We start from the raw sequence: 20663 nt of genomic DNA on the forward strand, positions 1-20663 counted from the left end.
AGGGGATATGCTATGCCTTGGGCTCCAAAGGTACCCAAGTGGAGGGGTTGGAAGGAAGCTCTCACCATCATCTGTAGCCAAGACCATGACTTCGTAGACATTGTTCTTCACAAACTGTTCATCCTCACGGTCTAAGATCCCCGTGGCAGTGACCTGCCCACTGTCTGGGTCCATTGCTAGCCACCCTGCTGGGTCTCTCAGGATGTGGTAGCTGGGATGGAAAAGTTGAGAAGAATCATACCCAGAATACTTAGAATTCTGGTTATCATTCAAAGCCTACTCATTCCAACTGGCAGATGGTGTCATGGGACTTGGGGCTCCGAGGCAGGATCACATGAAAAATGCATCTCACCCCTAAATGGGAGCCCAGCAGGGACACATGAGAGAGAGTGGCTATACCTGCTCCCCTGGATCTCTTCTTAAAGTCCTTAGCCTTGGGAAGGGTAGGAAGGGAAGGCCCTGTGCAGGGGTGATGTTCAAAATATGTAGCAATCTTTATGGTAATTAGAACAAACACTGACCATAATAAATAGCCCATCCAATACTACCAGTGCTTTTGGATGCATCTGAGCCCAGCTCCTGGTTACCTGATCTTCTGACTCCCTTTGTCAGGATCCTGCGCAGTGTAGGTGCAGACAGGCTCCCCAACAGAGATGCCCTCCTGGACCTCGATGACTTTGGAGGGTGGGACGAACACAGGTGCCTCGTTCACATCGTCCACGTGGACCACTACGGTGGCTGTGGAGGTTGGGAGCTTCACCACAAAGGGAGCCTCATTGGTCACTTCAACATACAGAACGTGCTGGTTTTTGGCCTCGAAGTCCAAGCCCTGAGAGAGAAGAGGAAGGAGGACCTGAGCCGCCAATGTGTGAGGAAGACTTATGCAGTGCTGTGATGTCAGAAAGAAAGGGCCCACGGTGAGGGGCTGGAGGCTCCCAGCATCAACAATGCCATCCTTCCAGGGGTGCAGTTGGTTAAGCACCCAACTCTTGGTTTTGTCTCCAGATGTGATCTCAGGGTTGTGAAATCGAGCCCCATGTGGAGACCCGCACTGAGCTCTGTGCTTGATGCTCAGTCTGCTCGAGTTTCTCTCTCTCCCTCTGCCACACCTCTCTCTCTAAAATAAATAAATCTTTAAAAAAAGAAATGTTGTCCTTTCCATAAAACCTCTTGCACTTTTTTTTTTTTGAGGGGGTGGAGAGGGAGCGGGAAAGAGAGAATCTTTTTTTTTTTTTTTTTGGAAAGAGAGAATCTTAAGCAGGCTCCATGCCCAGTGCCGAGCTTGATGTGGGACTCGATCTCACAACCCTGAGATCATGACCTGAGCTGAAATCTAGAATTGGATGCTTAACCATCTGAGCCACCCAGGCTCCCCATCCTCCTGCCCTTTCTGAGTGTCTTGTAGGGCCTCTCAGACCACCCCAGACCATTAAGCCTTAGAGATGGTTCCCAATGGGGTGGTGGTCCCCTAGGGGCTATTGTAGAAACTTGTGAAGGCCTTTCTGGTTGTCATAATGGTTGGGGATGATGTTGGCATTTATAGGCTGGGGCAGGGACACAAAGAACTGTCCCCCAGGCCATGTGACATGCCAATAGCCCCTTGGACATTCATGTATTCATGGGTGTGAAAAATCTGTTTATAATTACTTGTTTTACATATAAACTAAGTTTTTGGTGTTGTTTTAATATATACTGACTTTTCCAGGAATGCAACTTCTGAGGGGAGCTTGTAATTTGATTTGTCCAGGCCTTTCCTACAAGTTGTGTATTTGCTCTTGTGTAGAGACATTGGTATGACTTGTGGTACACCTGAGCTGCCTGAGTGACATGCAGTATCCACTACATTTGGACAATTCCACAAAGAGACACATGTAACTGACTACCTCATTATGTTTTCTAGTATGCACCCCAAAACTTACATATAGAAACATCTTATTATCAGCAACTCTTCTTGTAAAATTCTCCTTTATTTCACAGTTAGGACATTCTATTTTTCCAGAAATTGTGTAAGTTATAACTTATTATAAATGAAATTAATTTCACAATATAACAAGGGCATTACAAAGTTTTTGTTGCAAGGAGATAGTCGTTAAAGTATTATATAAAACCCTGCTTCTCAAACTAGGCCATTCTTTTTTTTTTTTTTTAAGATTTTATTTATTTTGGAGAGAGAGAGAAAGCACAAGCAGGGGGACCAGCAGACTCCCTGCTGAGCTGGGAGCCCAATGCAGGGCTTGATCCCAGGGACCTGAGCCGAAGGCACCTGCTTAACCAACTGAGCCACGTAGGTGCCCCTGGCCATTTTTCATAATAAACCAGGAGGTAAAAGAAATCAAAAAAAATTAGGCCCATCTTCTTAAAAGCATCAATTTTATTCAAAGACTTTGTGAGAGGCAAGCATCTAACTACTAAGTAACTTTGAACATTTTACTATGCAAAAACCTAGATATGTATTATGGATTAAACACAAAACTAGCAAGAATTCCAATAAAACAGAGACCCTCTGTGTGGGAAGACTAACTGGGGGCAGCCACCGGACACCAGGATCTGGGAGGAGGGGCTCCATTCCTCTGCCTCCATCAGATCAGTGACTCTCCCCGGTATTATGAATTGAGTCCCTCAGTAAGATTTACTTTGAACAAATTCATTCCCTAACACGAGAGGGATGGGTAAGTGTCAGAAGCCACGGGCCTGGTGCACTCCCTGGTGAATGTTCCAAAGCAGGTATCCCAAGGCATGTGGTCCACCGCCCTGTCCTGGGGGCTGTAGACTTGACTGCCCCAGGGGTGACCCCTGTCTAAAGCCCAAACTGACTCACCTTTCTGGTCATCAGGATGCCCTGGTTGCTCTCGGGGTGGGTGGTGATGGTAAAATGGTCCCCGTCATCACCTTCCAAGATGCGGTAGGTGGTGCGCCATGCTGGTGAGTTGGGGGCATCCAGGTCAGTCACCGTCAGCCTCTGCACCTCATGGCCCACCGTGTTCTCGGGTACACGGGCCTCGTACTGTCAGTGCGGGAAGCACAGCATCGTCAGAGTAGAGACTGATCACCCGTCCTGAGACTGTTCCACTCTTCGCCAGCTGTGGATCCTCCATGCAACTCACTCTTCCTGGGACCACCCAACCCACACACCAGGGTTTCAGGGCACACACAGATGCAGAATGTCCTCACAGCTGCTGGGACAGGCCATAGGGATCATGGGCCGGCTTTTCCTATATCCAGGGCCAAAATATTCCAGGAATCTCACTGGGATCTGGGTGCCCTAAACCCTGCCACGTGTGGCCATCTAGCTGAAATCAGAAGGGTATGAGGAGGGTGGCAAGAAGGACTAGGGGCCTGATTGCTGTACGGCACGGGTCAGGAACATTTTTGGAAATTCTGGAACAGGTGGCAAACACTGGGAACTCAGCTGCTCAGAGCAAATTTTTAATAAAGCCAAAATAATGTTCGGTAGCCAGAGTTATCTAAAGATGGAAGGGGGGTGGATGGGTGTCATCTTGATTGGCCCTGAGTCCTCTGTCACTGGAGGTGACCCAGAGCATTCACGGGGTGAAGGTGGGCACGTACAGGTATGAGGCAAATTCTAAGTGTTCATATCAACAAGGATTTTCTTTCTCTCTCTCTCTCTCTCTCTTTCCTTCCTTCCTCCCTCCCTCCCTCTCTCTCTTTCTTTCTGTAAACTCTTAACACTAAGGAGGGGCTTGAACTCATGACACCAAGAGTCACATGCTCTACCAACCGAGCCAGCCAGGCGCCCCTCAGTGAGGATTTTTCATATTGAGCACTTATGTACCAGGGATTGTGTTATGAACTGTACAGAGATTATGCCTTTTAAAACTCAGAACAATGCAACAGCTTAATATTATTACCTCCACTTCACAGATTAGGAAATGGGGCACAAAGAGGTTAGGTAATTTGTCTCTGGTCACACAGCTAGTAAGTGGTGGGGCGGGACTGGAAGCAACGTGAGCTGGTTCCAGAGTTCTATTAGAAAGGAAAACCTGAGTCCTTCATCATCTACTGAGGGAAGAAGGATTGAAAGGGCACTTACCTTTGGAGGATCAAACACAGGAGCATTGTCATTGGCATCGAGGAGTTCTACTATGGCCACTGCGGTGGTGGTAGAACCATCCCCATCCATGTCTGTCGCCTGGATGGTCAGTGTGTACTCGGGGACTTTCTGGGGAGAAAAGGAGAGTTCAGGCTGAGGGGTCGCTCAGCCTGGGCTCCCAGAAGCATAGCCCTGGATGTATGTGGAGGGACGAGGAATGTCTCCCCTTCTCACAGTGTCCTCTTGAATCCCTGCCCCACGGCTCACCCACCACAGGGAAGAACAGAGGCAAACAGGGGAGGGGGAGGGGACATGCAGACCCCGACGGTTCTCTTGGGCCAACCGGCGGTGGAGTCTGGGCATTGCCCCCTGACCCTGGGCTGATGCAGAATGGGAGCTCTGAGTGGGGATGTGGGCAAAGGTATTGATTAGGAAACAGTAGGCAACTCCAATATCCTTGGCGCTAACTCTACTTTGTAGCACACAAGGGACAATTCTGGGCAACGTGCATGCTACGTAAGTCATTCTGAGAGGAAATGAGAAAATCTACAGAAAATATCAAACGCCTGCAGTTTACAGCTGCCTCCTCAGCCTAACGAGACCATTTGGCACCATGCGGCTGGCTCCAGAGAGCTGTGGGACATCAACACGGGAACACAGCAGCGACCATGGACAGGGGCTCCTGCTCTTGAGCATCAGGCCCCAGCCTGAGCAAGCCTGGGTAGGAGCCACTCACCTCCCGGTCCAGGCCACTGGAGATCACACTGATGGTGCCCGTGCTCCGGTGGACAGTGAACATGAGGTCATGCGGGTCCTTTGGCTCTTGGCTGTGGATAGAGTAAGCAACCACCCCATTGTACGTGTTGACGGCATCGTCCTCATCGGTGGCTGTCACCTGCATCACAGAAGTGCCTAGAGGGCAGAAGGACTGGGTGAGCATCCTTCCTTCCCTGCTCTAGTCCCAGCCTTGCCCACTTCTGGAACTGTGAGAGGCTCCACCCTGCTCATCGGCTTGGACTTGTATTCCACTTTGTGGCAGATAGCTAGCTGGTGTCCGTTTTCCATTCTCCGCTTTTTTAGAAACAAAATCCTCAATCATTTTAAGCTGAGCACAGGCCTGCCTGGAACAAAGACTATCTATTTCCCATCCCTTCTTGCCACTATGGTCTTGAGACTAAATTTTGACGAACAGGATATATAACTTCAGCGGAAGTGCTTTTCTGAGGATGGGGCTTAATCTCCACACCCCCACCCCTTCCAGGTGTAACAGCTGGAGTTCTAGCAGCAACCACGAGGTAATCTTGGAAATAAAGCCTAAATAGCAGAGCAATGAGAGAAAAGGGGCCTAGGTCTCCCACGTTTTATTTATTTTTTTAAAAGATTTTATTTATTGGGCGCCTGGGTGGCTCAGTTGGTTAAGCGACTGCCTTCGGCTCAGGTCATGATCCTGGAGTCCCGGGATCGAGTCCCACATCGGGCTCCCTGCTCAGCGGGGAGCCTGCTTCTCCCTCTGACCTTCCCCCCTCTCATGTGCTCTCTCTCTCTCATTCTCTCTCTCAAATAAATAAAACCTTTAAAAAAAAAAAAAAGATTTTATTTATTTATTTGACAGAGACACAGCGAGAGAGGGAACACAAGCAGGGGGAGTGGGAGAGGGAGAAGCAGGCTTCCCGCGGAGCAGGGAACCTGATGCGGGGCTCGATCTCAGGCCCCTGGGATCATGACCCGAGCCGGAGGCAGACGCCCAACCGACTGAGCCACCCAGGCGCCCCTCCCACGTTTTAAAGTACCATTCCAGCCTTGATTGTCCACCTCCAGGCTTCTTGAATATAAGGAGAAAATAAGGTTCCATCTCACTTAAGGTACTGTTGTTCTTTGGGGGATGTCTGTATTGGCAACCTAACCAACTCACACTTCTCGGATTCTCCACAACTCAGAGAGGAAGGGAACAGGAGAACACCACCCCACCGGCCTCTGTCTTGGAGGCTGTTTTATCTAATCTTCACAATTCTTTACAGGAGACATTGTTCCTATTTTCTTCCTTCCTTCCTTCCTTTCTTTTTCTTTTCTTTCAAGATTTTATTTATTTGAGAGAGAGAGAGAACAAGCAGGGGGAGGAGCAGAGGGGGAGGGACAAGCAGACTCCGTGCTGAGCAAAGCCTGACGAGGGGCCCAATCCCAGGACCCTGAGATCACGACCTGAGCTGAAATCAAGGGTTGGACACTCAACCGACTGAGTGACCCAGGTGTCCCCTTTGTTCCCATTTTCAGATGTGAAGTTTGAGGCTCAGAAGTCAAGAACTTGCCCAGGGTCACAGGTAAAGAGGCAAATCGAGATTCAAATCTATACCTTTGTAGCTCTAAAACTAGTGGTTCCCAAACCTGGCTGATCATCTGAAGCTTCTGGGAAATTTTTAAATATACAGATTCCAGGCTGTACTCTAGGATCACTCTTGTTCAGGGATCTTGGGATGGAGTGGGAGAATCTAAATTTTTAAGATGATCCCAGGTAATGTGATGCACAGCTGAGGAAATCGGGTATGGAGGGTTCTTCTAGCATTTAGGGGTCTGGTCTGACCTCCAGATGGTCCAAGGCTAGGTCTGGACCCAGCAGACCTCTCCATCTATAACCCCCCCCCACAGTCCTCTTACCAGGTAGTACCCCTTCCAAGACGCTCCCTCTGAAAACATCCTGGGTGAACTTGGGTTTGTGGTCGTTCTGGTCTGTGACAATGATGGAGATGTTCATGGGGTCTTCCACTGAGGCACCATTCTCTGATACAGCATGGCCAAAGAGCTGTGGGTGCACAGGTGTGAGGTCAGCCTGGCCCCCCTCCCCACCTGGCCCCGGGGCCCTGCTTCTTGTTGGATGCTACAGGTTACTTGCCTCATACTTTGCAATCTTCTCCCGGTCCAGTGGCTTATTCAACAACAACCAGCCTGTTTCCTTCTCTATGGTGAAGACACCCTCAGGGGGACTGTCTGCTCCAGGCCCTGTGATGCTGTAGAAAATCTTGGTGCCTCTGTCCTTATTAGATTTGAGCTGGAAGCAAAAGAAAATGGCAGCTGACAAATTCTCAACTATCTCAGGACCGCAAGAAAGGTGGGGAGGGGTGGAGAGGCACTGCCTTATCAGAACCCGCTCCCGTTACAGAGGCTTCCAGGAGCAAGAAACCTCATTGGCAGGCCTTTGGATGAGGGTCCCTGCAGCCACCAATGACTGTAGGGAGAAGGCGCAGTCATACCTGATTCAGCCTCTGGGGGAAGGGGCCCTTGCCATTCTCGGCGACAGATATTGGTGGAACCACCCATTCTCTCTTGCGTCTTCGCAAGATACGGTTGGATGGGGAGATCTTCAATGCTTTCCTTTCCTGCAAGGAGAGAAGACCCCTTAACCAGACACACAAACAGTTGGAAACCACCCAACATCCTCTCACTTACAGAAGTTATTAAAGGGTGAGTAGAGAGACCTAAATGGCTTTACTACAAAAGGCAAATTGAAAATAATCCTAAGTGTTCATTTAGAGAGAACCAACTAAATACACATTATAGTACTTTTATCTACTGGGACTGCTATACAGCTCTAAAAATGAGGAAGTCTATGTGCTGACAGGAAAGATCTTTGATATACGCTGTTAAATGAAAAAGAACAAGGTATACTAAACTATAATGTAGTTTAGTATTTTACTTAACAACTTAACATAGCTAATATGTATCATCTTTTGTGTGAAAGGGTAGGAAAATAAGACTGTATTCATAGTGGCTCACACATAAAGTATGGGGGCAAATACAAAAGAAACTAATGACAGGGTTACCTGTGAGAAGGGGACAGGCAGGTATATCGATGTATTTTTAAGTGCAGAAAGAAGGTCCAGACATGTGAATAGTATGCTAGTTTTTGCATAAAAGAGAAGGAAAAAGAGTCTGTGTATCTGTATATAAAATATTTAACACATATAATATGTTTAATGTAAATAAATATAGAATATATAAAGAAACTTTAGAAGGAAAAAACTGGTAACAGTGGTTATCTGTGTTTTTTTTTTTTAAAGATTTTATTTATTTATTTGAGAGAGAGAATGAGGGACAGAGAGCACATGAGAAGGGGGAGGGTCAGAGGGAGAAGCAGACTCGCTGCTGAGCAGGAGCCTGCCGCGGGACTCGATCCCAGGACTCCAGGATCATGACCTGAGCCGAAGGCAGTCGCTTAACCAACTGAGCCACCCAGGCGCCTGGTTATCTGTGTCTTGGACAGGGCATTAGATAGATGCATAGAAACAAAGGTTATTCATTGTGTAACTCAATATTTTTAAATTTTTGAATCATGTAGATACATTAGCTCTTCAAAAAATTATAAGAAATGTGGCTGAGTTCCTTAGGTCTGTCTTCCCCGAGGCTCATAGGATTGGCAGCCCAGTGTTGGAATCATCTTCCCTTGGGGTTTAGCCAGATGATATGGGAAAGAAGGAAAGGGAGGTGGGAAAGGGAATCCCAGGGGCAAAGGGCACTGGGCCAGGGCAGTTCTTTGCCCCACGGGCCTGACTCTCTGGCGCCCCTAGTGGGAGGTTGTAAGCTGTGGGCAACTGAGGGCCAGCAGCAAGCTGGGCATGCATGGAGAACATTGTGGTGTTTTACCTGGACTGTTCTATCATTCGGCACAGTGAAATCACCATCAGTGCTAAGCAGGGCTGACTCTTGCTCGGGGCAGTCTGTGCAAATCCCTGTGGGGAAGGAAGAAAGAGAATATTAGGGAGGGGACTTCTGGAGGCTACTCCGGGGAAGCAACACCTGACGACCGCCCTCTGACTGGATCAAGGACTGTTCCAAGCCAGAAGGAGACCTGGTTTTGGTCTCCATTGTGATCAAGTAAATACGAATTTCAGGTGGGGCTTCCAACTTTGGTCTCAAGAGGGAGGATCACTTTGTGGTTTGTGGGCCAAGCCCCTTTCTTTGTTCATGACACCAAAGAATCAAGATCATAGGCATTCAGCCCATCAGCCCCAGATGGCCTCATGAGACACGAGGTAAACCCAAGATCATAGCTGGAGGCAGGAGATTTTCAGCATTTCAGAAGACCATGAGTCTACCTACATGCAATAGGCATCCTGCTACCTGGTTAGGTTACCCACACAAATCGTTCTTTTTTTTTTTAAGATTTTATTTATTTATTTGTGAGAGAGAGAATGAGAGACAGAGAGCACGAGAGGGAAGAGGGTCAGAGGGAGAAGCAGACTTCCCGCTGAGCAGGGAGCCCGATGTGGGACTCGATCCCGGGACTCCAGGATCATGACCTGAGCCGAAGGCAGTCACTTGACCAACTGAGCCACCCAGGCACCCACACAAATCATTCTTGACAACCTCTAGCTGTTTTAGTTTATCATGCTCCCTCTGGACAACCACCTCCCCCCCTGCTTAGCCAACCTTTAAATAGGCACTCTGAGGTGCTAACTACCATTCACCAAGCCAGAGACTGGGCCCATTTCATCCCTACAACTACCTTAACCACCAAGGTAGGTATTAGCTTCTTTTCAAAGATAAGAAAACTGAGGTTCAGAAGCCACATCGGCCTGACTCCAAGGTATTCACTAGAGAGTGTTCTTACCCACTCTTCCTTGTGGCCAAAGCATGAAAAGAGGCCACCTGAGGGCACACCTGGGCCCCTCAGCACCATGCTCTGGCCCCGTGGTTCCCTGATGCTGGCCCAGACACCAGTAGGCTGCAGCAGGACAAGGCCCACGGGGGCAGGGCTGCACCACAGAAATGCCAGCGTGAGGCCTCCCAACTGTCCTTTTTTGAGAAATTGTCCTTTAGTCTCAGATGATGATACTGGGTTTATTTTCTCCCCCTGTTGCTGCCACTCCTTTCCTCCTCTATGATGATGATTGTTTAAAAAAGTTCTTCCTTGGGGCACCTGGCTGGCTCAGTCGGCAGAGCATGCAACTCCTGATTTCAGGGCTGTGAGTTTGAGCCCCATGTTGGGTGCAGAGATTACTTAAAAAATAAAAAAATCCTGGGCGCCTGGGTGGCTCAGTTGGTTAAGCGACTGCCTTTGACTCAGGTCATGATCCTGGAGTCGCATGACTGAGTCCCACGTTGGGCTCCCTGCTCAACAGGGAGTCTGACCCTCCCCCCTCTCACGCTCTCTCTCTCAAATAAATAAATAAAATCTTTTTTTTTTTTAAAGATTTTATTTATTTGACAGAGAGAAAGACAGCCAGAAAAGGAACACAAGCAGGGGGAGTGGGAGAGGGAGAAGCAGGCTTCCGGCGGAGCAGGGAGCCCGATGCGGGGCTCGATCCCGGGACCCTGGGATCATGACCCGAGCTGAAGGCAGACACTTAACGACTGAGCCACCCAGGCACCCCAATAAATAAAATCTTTAAAAAAAAATCCTGGGGCGCCTGGGTGGCTCAGTTGGTTAAGCGACTGCCTTCGGCTCAGGTCGTGATCCCAGGGTCCCGGGATCGAGCCCTGCATCGGGCTCCCTGCTCAGCGGGAAGCCTGCTTCTCCCTCTCCCACTCCCCCTGCTTGTGTTCCCTCTCTGTCTCTCTCTCTCTCTCTGTCAATTAAATAAATAAATAAAATCTTTAAAAAAAAAAATCCTTCCTCCAAATAAGGAAGAATAACATGTTTTTTTTTTAAGATTTTATTTTTAAGTAATCTTTACACCCAACGTGGGGCTCAAATTCACAACCCTAAGACCAAGGGTCACATGCTCTACCAACTGAGCCAGCCAGGCATCCCAACAGATGAGTTTGTTTTTTTAACTACAAAAGTAATGTGAACATGACAAAGCATTCAAACAGTATATGAGTATAATATTAAAAAGTAGAGTTCTATTTTTTTTTTTTAAAGTAGGCTCCATGCCCAGCGCAGAGCCCAATGCAAGGCTTGAACTCATAACCCTGAGATCATGACCTGAGTCAAAACCAAGAGTTGGACACTTAACAACTGAGCCACCCAGGCACCCCTACAAAAGTAGAATTCTAAATGATAAATATCCAGAATATAAAAACAACTCCTAAAATTCAACATCAAAAATCAAAGGACCTGAAAAGACAATTGTCCAAGAAGATACACAAATGGCCAATAAGCCTATGAAAAGATGCTCAGAACCAATGAGCTATTAGGGAAATGCAAATCAAAAGTGCAATGTGATACCACTTCACAGCCACTAGGAAAACTATCTTTTTTTTTTTAAAGATTTTATTTATTTATTTGAGAGATAGCATGAGAGGGAAGAGGGTCAGAGGGAGGAGCAGACTCCCTGCTGAGCAGGGAGCCCAATGCGGGACTCGATCCCGGGACTCCAGGATCATGACCTGAGCCGAAGGCAGTTGCTTAACCAACTGAGCCACCCAGGCTCCTGGAAAACTATCTTAAAAAGGGTGGGGGGATAACAAGTGCTGGCCAGATGGGAAGAAATTGGAACCCTCTGGCATTGGGAAGGTGAAATGGCACGGCTGCCGTGTCAAACAGTTTGGTGACTCCTCAAAAGGTAAACAGCACTGCCGTATGATCCAGCAGCTCTATTTCCAGGTGTATACTCCAAAGAATTGAAAGCAGGAACACAAACAGATACCCGTACACTAATTTCCATAGTATCATTCTTCACGGTAGCTGAAAGGTGCCAACAACCCAAGTTCATCAAGAGATGAACGGATAAGCAAAATGTGGTATATCCATGCAACAGAACACTATTCAGCTTACAAAAGTAATATCATTCTGACACATGCTACAATATGGACGAACCTTGCAAACATCACGGTAAGTGAAATAAGCCAGTCACAAAAGGACAAATACCATAGGATTCCGTGTATGCGAGGTACCTAGAATAGTTAAGAGAGAAGGTAGACTAGGGGCGCCTGGCTGGCTCAGTTGTTAAGCGTCTGCCTTCAGCTCAGGTCATGATCCCAGGGTCCTGAGGTCGGACCCTGCATCGGGCTCTCTGCTCGGCAGGAAGCCTGCTTCTCCCTCTCCCACTCCCCTGCCTGTGTTCCCTCTCTCTGTGTCTCTGTGTCAAATAAATACATAAAATCTTAAAAAAAAAAAAAAGAGAGAGAGAGAGAGAGAGAAGGTAGACTAGAGGTTACCAGGGGCTGAAGAAAGGGGCAAATGTGGAGTTAACTGTCCAATGGGTACAGAGCTTCTGTTCGGGATGATGAAAAAGTTCTGGAGATGGATGATGATGCTGGTTGCACAACACTGTGGATGTGCTTTAACACCACTGAATTATTTACTTTAAAATGGTTAAAATGGTCAACTTTATGTTATGCATCTTTTATTGCAATAAGAAAAAACAGCAGAAGTCTGATGTGGGAGTGTAAAACAGAACAGTCATTTTGGAAAACTGTTGGGTAGTATTTACCAAAGCTAAATATACACATTCCCCAAGACCTAGCAATTCCACTTTGCGGTAGAGACCCAACAAACAGACACACTCACCTGAAGGCATATGTTTTAGTGTTCATAGCAGCACTGTTTCTAATAGTGAAAAACTGGAAACAGCCCGAAGGTCCATCAAGGCAGAATGGACAGAAACACCATGGTATATTCACATAATGAAATTAATCAACCACAACGACAGATGATGATGTGGATGAATCTTACAAACCTACTGCTGAATAACAGAGGCCAGATGTAAGAGAGGACCTAGGTATGACTGCACCGACATGAGGTTCAAAAACAGGAACAACTAATCTAAGTGAATGAAGTTAAGACATGGCTCATCTTTGCAAAGAGGGGTCAGTGAATGGAAGGGGGAAGAAGGGAGGCTTGGCCAGTAGGAGGGGAAGGAGGGATCTAGGCCTGAGTCAGCTCCAGAGGGCCCTGGAGGCAGCGGGACTCTCAAGGTGACCCTTTGCATCCTGCACACAGCTGTAGAGACCCATCTTCTGAGGATTCTGGCTTTGCCCGAGGGCTAAAAGGGCCAGGAATAATATATGGCAAAGGTTAAATCACCTTAATATAGAGCAACCGTTAAATAATCTATGGAATGCTTACTCCATGGGTTATTTATCCAACTATGCAAAATGATATTTACAGTTGAGTTTGTAAGTTATCTAGGAAAATTCTTATGCTATGAAGTGAAAGAAAGTAAGCAGAATGTAGAAAGGCCTATGTAATATATGCAACTATGCACATTTCAAAAGACTAAAAGGAGGGCGCCTGGGTGGCTCAGTTGGTTGAGCGACTGCCTTCGGCTCAGGTCATGATCCTGGAGTCCCGGGATCGAGTCCCACATCGGGCTTCCCACTCAGCAGGGAGTCTGCTTCTCCCTCTGACCCTCTTCCCTCTCCTGCTCTCTGTCTCTCATTCTCTCTCTCACAAATAAATAAATAAAAAATCTTAAAAAAAAAAAAAAAGACTAAAAGGAAATGAAAATTTCCAACGACTGGGGTTACCAGCAATTTTTAAAAATTTTTCTGTCAGATTTTTCTCTTAATATGAATTGTGTCGTTCTCCCCACCAAACTCATATGAAGTCCTAACCCCTAGTACCTCCAAATGTGACTGTATGTGGAGACAGAGGCTTTAAAAGAGGTGACTAAGTTGTGGCGCCTGGGTGGTTCAGTCGTTAAGCGTCTGCCTTCAGCTCAGGTCATGATCCCAGGGTCCTGGGATTGAGCCCTGCATCGGGCTCCCTGCTCCACGGGAAGCCTGCTTCTCCCTCTCCCACTCCCCCCGCTTGTTTCCTGCTCTCGCTGTGTCTGTCTCTGTCAAATAAAAAATCTTTTTTTTTTTTTTTAAAGATTTTATTTATTTGAGAGAGCGAGAATGAGAGAGAGAGAGAGAGAGCATACGAGAGAGGGGAGGGTCAGAGGGAGAAGCAGACTCCCTGCTGAGCAGGGAGCCCGATGCGGGACTCGATCCAGGGACTCCAGGATCATGACCTGAGCCGAAGGCAGTCGCTTAACCAACTGAGCCACCCAGGCGCCCTAGGACCAAACACACTTGCTCCTTGATGTAATAAGAATAAGAAAAGCTTAAAGGGAATACCTAAAACTCCTTAGATGACTTAGCATACCTTAAAAGTGTATTAAGGATGCATACAAAGGCCCCTCAATGCTGTTAGTTGGAAACATCAATATGCTGATGCAGAAATTGAACCAATTATTAGGAATTTAGGTTTTCTCATTTGGAAGATGGAAATTAGACTTCACAGAGCCATCCTGAACATCAAATAAGATAAAACCCCAAACCACAAATTTGTGAACCCCAGAAGCTTACACAGACTCTTATAACACACCAGGAAGCTGAGGTTCAGAGGTGAGGATAGCCCAAGGTCATACAGCTAGTGAGTGTAAGGTGGAGATAGAACCCAGGGTATTCAGATTCTAAAGCCAGGTTCCTCAACATAGTGGTTGATTCAAGAGCTACTTGAGTGCTTCCTAAGTGCCCAACATTCTTCTAGAAACTAGGGATGCATCAGGAAACAAGCGTCTATCCTCAAGTACCTTTAAATTTGTACAAGATACAGCCTGTTTTCCAAAATCATTTTTCTACTAGACTATTCAACGATGCATTGATTGTAATTGTAATAGCAAAACCCCAGACAATCTCAATGTCTATCAATAAGAGATGAACTTTGTATTATGACACCATCTATACAAGAGAACACTATGCAGCCACACACACACACAAAAAGCTGAAATGATGAGGAAGCTCCTATGTATTGATATGGAAAGATCTCTAAGACATACAATTAATTTAAATGAGATAGATTAATATAGTCTATGTTAATACGCTAACATTTGTATTTTTAATTGTATTTGAAAAATACCTCTGGAAGGTGACCCAAAAAACTAGGCTTACAGGTGGAAAAACCAGCAGGTAGGGAACAGGGATGAGATTTTTTTTTAATTAATTATTTGTCAGAGAGAGCGAGCACAAGCAGGGGGAGTGACAGGCAGAGGGAGAAGCAGACTCCCCATTGAGCAAGGAGCCCGATGTGGGACTCAATCCCAGGACCCTGGGATCATGACCTGAGCTGAAGGCAGACGCTTAACCGACTGAGCCACCCAGGGGTCCCAGGGATGAGTTTTTTTTTTTTTATTGAATACCCTTCTAAATTCTGACCTGCATGAATGCATTAGCTATTCAAATACTGATTAAAAAAATTAACAGTCCCGGGGCACCTGGGTGGAGCAGTCGGTTAAGGATCTGGCTCTTGATTTCAGCGCAGGTGGTGATCTCAGGGTTGTGAGACTGAATTTTTTTTTTTTTTTTAATCCAGCCCCAGACACATGGGGCTCTGCACTCAGCTCGGAGTCGGGCTTGAGAGTCTCTTTCCCTCTCCCTCTGCCCCTCCCACTTGTGCTCTCTAAAATAAATAAATAAATCTTTAAAAAAATTAACAGTCCTGTTTCCCTTTCTCAAAACAGCCTTCTTCCTAAGGGAAGGTCTTCAGCTAGCAGAGGGGTGGCCAGATAAGTTTGTTTAGTTGTTTCCCTTAACAAGACACTAGGAGTTCTCCAATCTTCCCCTATCAGGTTATACACCTAGAGGCTAATGGACTGACCCACCCCATCAGAAGCCTTAATCCCCCAAACTCTAAAAGCTGCCAGGAACCCAGAAACTCTCTCCTCTTTTCTACAAAATCTGCCCCACCCCACAAAATGCACAGGACACTTCAGTGTCCTGTTGCTGGCACATTTACATTATCATATGGTTCCAAATATTTGTAGTTGGCTATCCATTTTGTTAGGACAGTGCCAACAATCAAGGAGAAGTCAATAGTCATGCACTCCAAGTGTACGTGCCTCCTACTCAGGCTGCATATTCCAGTTGCATCAGAGGGCCTGGCCCCATCAGCTCTAACCTGCATTCAGTTGGATACAGAGCACAATCTAGGGGCATGAGTCAGGCAGGCAGGAACAAGCTTCAACCCACTCTGCCTGAGACACCCAGCTAAATGTTTTCCTATCCAATTCCTTAGAAAATAACCTGCAAGGTGAATATTACTGCCCCCATTCTGACAATGCAGAAAACAAGAGGCTGCCTAGAATTGAAATGCCTCAGGAAGCAGCTTCTGAGAAGTAAGTAAAGTATATGAGGCTCCCTAAATAGGAAACAGTAGGACCAGATTTCAAATCCTAAAGACAGGTAAATGGTGAAGAGCATGGGATTTAAAGTCTAAAAGACCTGGGCTCAAATCCATATTGTGTGAGCATATGGAAGCTGTTTCCTCATCTGAAAATGGAAATAATACTACTTAACTCATAAGATTATTTGGAGGATTAAATAAGATAAAGCTTATATGCACTGGGCACTATGTCTAGCTCACAGCAAGCCCTCAATAAAAGGCACCTCTAGCCTACTCACAGCTAATTAAGTTTCTGATTCTAACTCTGCACCTCTCCCTACACCAAAGAGAAACCATTTCTCAAAGTGGGCAAGGAGTTAGCTACAGCCAAATGCTTTACCTGAGGGATGAAGCACCAAAGCAAGAGATACATAGGACCAAAAAGCCTAATAGGGAGCTGGCTCAGTTTGCATTAGGAAAGGACTGTTTTATAGGGGATGCACCATGGTTTATTGGGGGAGGCAGAGGATGGCCACCTCACTGACAAGCTAAACTGCCCAGGGAAACTTGCCGAGGCACCTGTAGGAACATGAGCAGTTTTTTCTGCAAGCCATGAGTCACAGAGAGGCTGGCAAATGGTAAGCCCTGAGGCAGATCATTACAACTTCCTCCTAGATGTTTCCTGGCACCACTGGTTTGTATTACTGGTTTTTAAATGAAATTGATCTGAACCAGGTCTCATCATCACTCATCCCCTTCTACCCCACCTTCTAACAGCTAGTGAAGTAAGCTGATTCCCATTCCTGACTAGCCTAGCTCCACAAGGCCACACATCCTGGCCAAGTCATGGGGGCATGAATGGGCTTGTGTCAAACTTTTTCCGGGGCAAGTTGGTGAGCACTGATGAGCACATGGGGCAACAGTTCAGACCTTAAGACTGGAAAAGACACCTAAACATAGTTCTTCTGCACCCACCTGGGACCTTAAAGTCATTTAACTGCCTTAGATTCAAGAGATTTGGAATCACAAAGCCAATGAACCTGATGCAGAGTTAGGTATTTCTATAATATAAACTGATAGCTTTCAGCACTGAGCCTAAGTACACAATTCCTAGAATACTGTTGGGAAAGGGAGTTAGTAACTTGAGATTGCTTCTAGAGAAATAATAATCAGAGCTCTGTGTATCTGCACTACATAGAAAGACATCCAATGGAACCAGGAGTCCCTGGCCTGTGCTCAAAGCTCCTCTCTCAACACCATCCTGCCAAGCCTGGCCTCAGATCTTGAACTGGCACCAGTATAAAAGTTGGGTGAGAAGAGTTAAGTCCCCGGGGTACAAGAGCTGTTGAAAAAAAAGAAAGCTTTTTAAGCAGACTAAGAACTGATGGATACTGGGCTGAGAACTCATTCCAGTCCTGCTCTTAACGTTGGAATTGCCTAGACACCTCCCAACTGCCAGGGGAACACCCCTGAAGGTCAGGAGCTTGTCTGCTCAGCCACGACATGGAGGTGCTATATAGTCTCAATGTCCAACTTTACTGGATGTTCTGACAAAATAAAACCACCCATCTCTCTGGGAGTAAAATGTCCTTCAAGTGATCAGTCTTAGCCAGTTTCTCTGCTGATCTTTGGGCATTTAAACTAGAAGGGAAGGGGCACCTGGGTGGCTCAGTTGTTAAGCATCTGCCTTCGGCTCAGGTCATGATCCCAGGGTCCTGGGATCCAGCCCCGTATCGGGCTCCCTGCTTGGCAGGAGGCCTGCTTCTCCGTCTCCCACTCCCCCTGCTTGTGTTCCCTCTCCCACTGTTTCTCTGTCAAATAAATAAATAAAATCTTAAAAAAAAAAAAAAACTAGAAGAGAAGAGTATTATCAGTTTTAAAGTATTGTGACCAAAAGGAAGCTTGTGGGGGATGCAAGAGAGATAATCAAGTCTCCATTCTGGCTAGGCTTAGGGATACATCTAGTTCATAAAGCAAACCAATGTGTGCTCATAACCATCACTGCCTTCTGTTAAGGGGCTGGGATAACAAGTTGCATGGGATAAGTATGCAGAACTGCCTTAAAAGATTCTGGCATTTTCCTGAGTAAAACTCTATAATAGGAAAATAGTTCACTAAAATACAAATTAAAAGAATGAGTGTTGTGAAATACTTTGGAAACAGGTGCTGCTATGTACTGTTAGGGGTTGGGGGAGTGTAAATTGGCACCTTTCTGACAATCAAGAAGCCTTAAACAAGCCCTTTGACCCAGGAATTGTGCCAGAAAAATCATCCCAGACAGGACAAAACTGTAACAGGAAGGATATATTCATAACTATTGCTGAAACCAAAAAAAAAAAAAAAAAAAGCCAGTCACAACAACTTAACTTTCAACAGAATTATGTGTGCTACTGTCACTCAAATGTTTCATCTGCAGCATTAAATATCATAAAAGAAAATCTACAGGGGCACCTGGCTAGCTCAGTCAGAAGAGCATTCAACTCTTGATCTCAAGGTCCTGAGTCTGAGCTCCACGTTGTGTGTAGAGATTACTTAGATGAATAAACACTTAAAAAAAGAAAGAAAGAAAGAAAGAAAAGACAAAGACAAAGACAAAGAGACAAAGAAAAAGAAAACCTATCAAGGAAAAACCCTACTCTGCTGAGGAGAAAAAAAAAGCCAGGTCACAAAACAGCCATTTATTTATTTATAAAAGTTTATTTATTTTTAGTAATCTCTACACCCAACAAGGGGCTGAAGTCACAGCCCCAAGATCAAGAGTTGCATGCTCTTCTGTGCCAGCCAGGAACCCCACAAAATAGTCATTTATAGACAAAACGTAAAATGCTATTATACTTGTAAAAGAGAGCAGGGGAAGGGGGGGTGAAAAGACAAAGACAGAAAATGGGGCTCAACCTTGGCACCAGGAAGGTGGCCTAACTTTCCCTAGAGTCAACGATCCCAGAAGAAAACGAAACCCAAGACGGTGGACAGTGAGCAGCACCTAGTTAAGGCGCCCAACGGGGTGAGGGAGTGCGCATGAAGGATGCTGGGGCTAGGGGGAGGGGTCGGGTGGGGCACGGGGAGTCCACAAGGCATGCTGGGAAGCCGAGGGGTTCGCTGACCCGAAGGCCGTTAGTACCTTGCTGGGGAATAAAGCGCTTCCGGCGGCTCCACAGCTGTCCTCCCAGGACCCAAACTCTCTTTTCGAAAAGCTGAGGGCAAAGCTGGCGGACTCACTGCCATGGAAGTGTTCATGATGATTCATCGCCACGAGATCACCCTTTTCCGGCCCGCCGAGGAGTGAAGCACTGTGCTGGAGCTGAAGTGCGTGGTGGAAAGCATTCTAAAGTGGCCGCCGGTGCAGCAGGGGCTTTACACAGACGCCCAGCTCCTGGACGACAGCCTGACCCTGGCCGAGTGTCGCTCTACCTGCCAGATGGCTCCGCACCTCAAAGCCCGGTTCACCCTGGACCTGGATCTTCCAGCAGAGGGGGCCCGCGGGGCATTAGGGGCCCTCAGCACGGAGCCCTTCTACCCACCCAAGTAGAAGACAAAGCTGGATTGTTAGGCGAGCAGGACTGGAGGGCGAGCGGTAGGGCAGTGAAGCCGTGGAACTCCGGCCCTGCCCCTCAGATCAGACGTGGACCAACACCTGGTTAGGGAAATGGCCCTGAAGATCATTTGAAACGACAGAGGTCCTTTAGGAATGGTGGGCTTCTGTTTTGCGTATCTTCCAGTTTTTCGGTAAACATGAATTTGATTTGCTATCAGATATCAGTTGCTTTCAGTTGTGATCCCCCTCCCCCTTTACTAGAAAAGTTATATAACCCCATGTTGTTGAGGCGAAAGATATTCTTTCTGGGGAATTTCTTTTTGCCTCTCTGTTGAAAACTCTTTGCAAAGACTGCGTTACTCAGGTTCCTCCTTACCCTTGGGGGCAGGATCCTCCCTCATCATCCTCGGAGAAAAACCCCAGCTGGGCTGTACTCCACAGCACTCTGGGAGTTTGGAGTAGGGCTGACTCAAAGTTCAGCATGAGGTGTGCTGCCTGGCTTACGGATTCCCACCCTCCAGGACCATACAGAGCAGAGACCCTAGTGATCACCCTGGGATATCTGGGATGGCAATTAAGGGGTAAAAGCATTGGTTCCCAAACACAGCTGAATGCGTCACCTGGAGAATTTTTTTTTTTTTTTTAAATCCAGATTCCCTATGTCCAGCCCACCCATCACTACTGAATCAGCTTCTGGAGGTGATCTCAAGGAGGCAGTTTATTGGTTTCTAAAAGTTCCTAATTGTCTCATTTATTTCTCCAAAGTAGTTAAATTGGAATGGCTTTTTGAGGGCACTTCAAAAGATGTTACCAAGATTTCAAATGTCCAGATCCTTCCTTTGAACAACACATATATCTGTTATATCTGTTTATGCAGTATTTCCCCCTGGGTTTTTTTTTTTTCCAAGATTGATTTATTTATTTGACAGAGAGCACAAGCAGAGGGAGCGGCAGACAGAGGGAGAGGGAGAAGCAGGTTTCCCGCTGTGCAGGGAGCCCAACATGCCTCTTTTTTTTTTTTTTAATTTTATTTATTTATTTGAGAGAGAGAG

General features: G+C 46.6%; 1 protein-coding gene across 1 annotated transcript in view; it reads right to left on the bottom strand.

Annotated features, from left to right (window-relative positions):
• CDH3 (cadherin 3) overlaps positions 1-20663 on the bottom strand; it is a 46152-nt gene that overhangs the window by 11901 nt on the left and 13588 nt on the right. Inside the window, exons 3-11 of the mRNA XM_025888860.2 lie at positions 8687-8772; positions 7297-7422; positions 6939-7094; positions 6704-6848; positions 4788-4963; positions 4052-4180; positions 2819-3004; positions 588-829; positions 66-211 (exon numbers count right to left, since the gene is read on the bottom strand). Coding sequence (XP_025744645.1) covers positions 66-211; positions 588-829; positions 2819-3004; positions 4052-4180; positions 4788-4963; positions 6704-6848; positions 6939-7094; positions 7297-7422; positions 8687-8772 — 1392 coding nt within the window. The remainder of the gene's footprint in view (positions 1-65; positions 212-587; positions 830-2818; positions 3005-4051; positions 4181-4787; positions 4964-6703; positions 6849-6938; positions 7095-7296; positions 7423-8686; positions 8773-20663) is intronic.

The sequence above is a fragment of the Callorhinus ursinus genome, unplaced genomic scaffold (genome assembly GCF_003265705.2).
Source record: "Callorhinus ursinus isolate GAN/ISIS: 27379988/994484 unplaced genomic scaffold, GSC_fseal_2.0 scaffold37, whole genome shotgun sequence".
Classification (NCBI taxonomy): domain Eukaryota; kingdom Metazoa; phylum Chordata; class Mammalia; order Carnivora; family Otariidae; genus Callorhinus; species Callorhinus ursinus.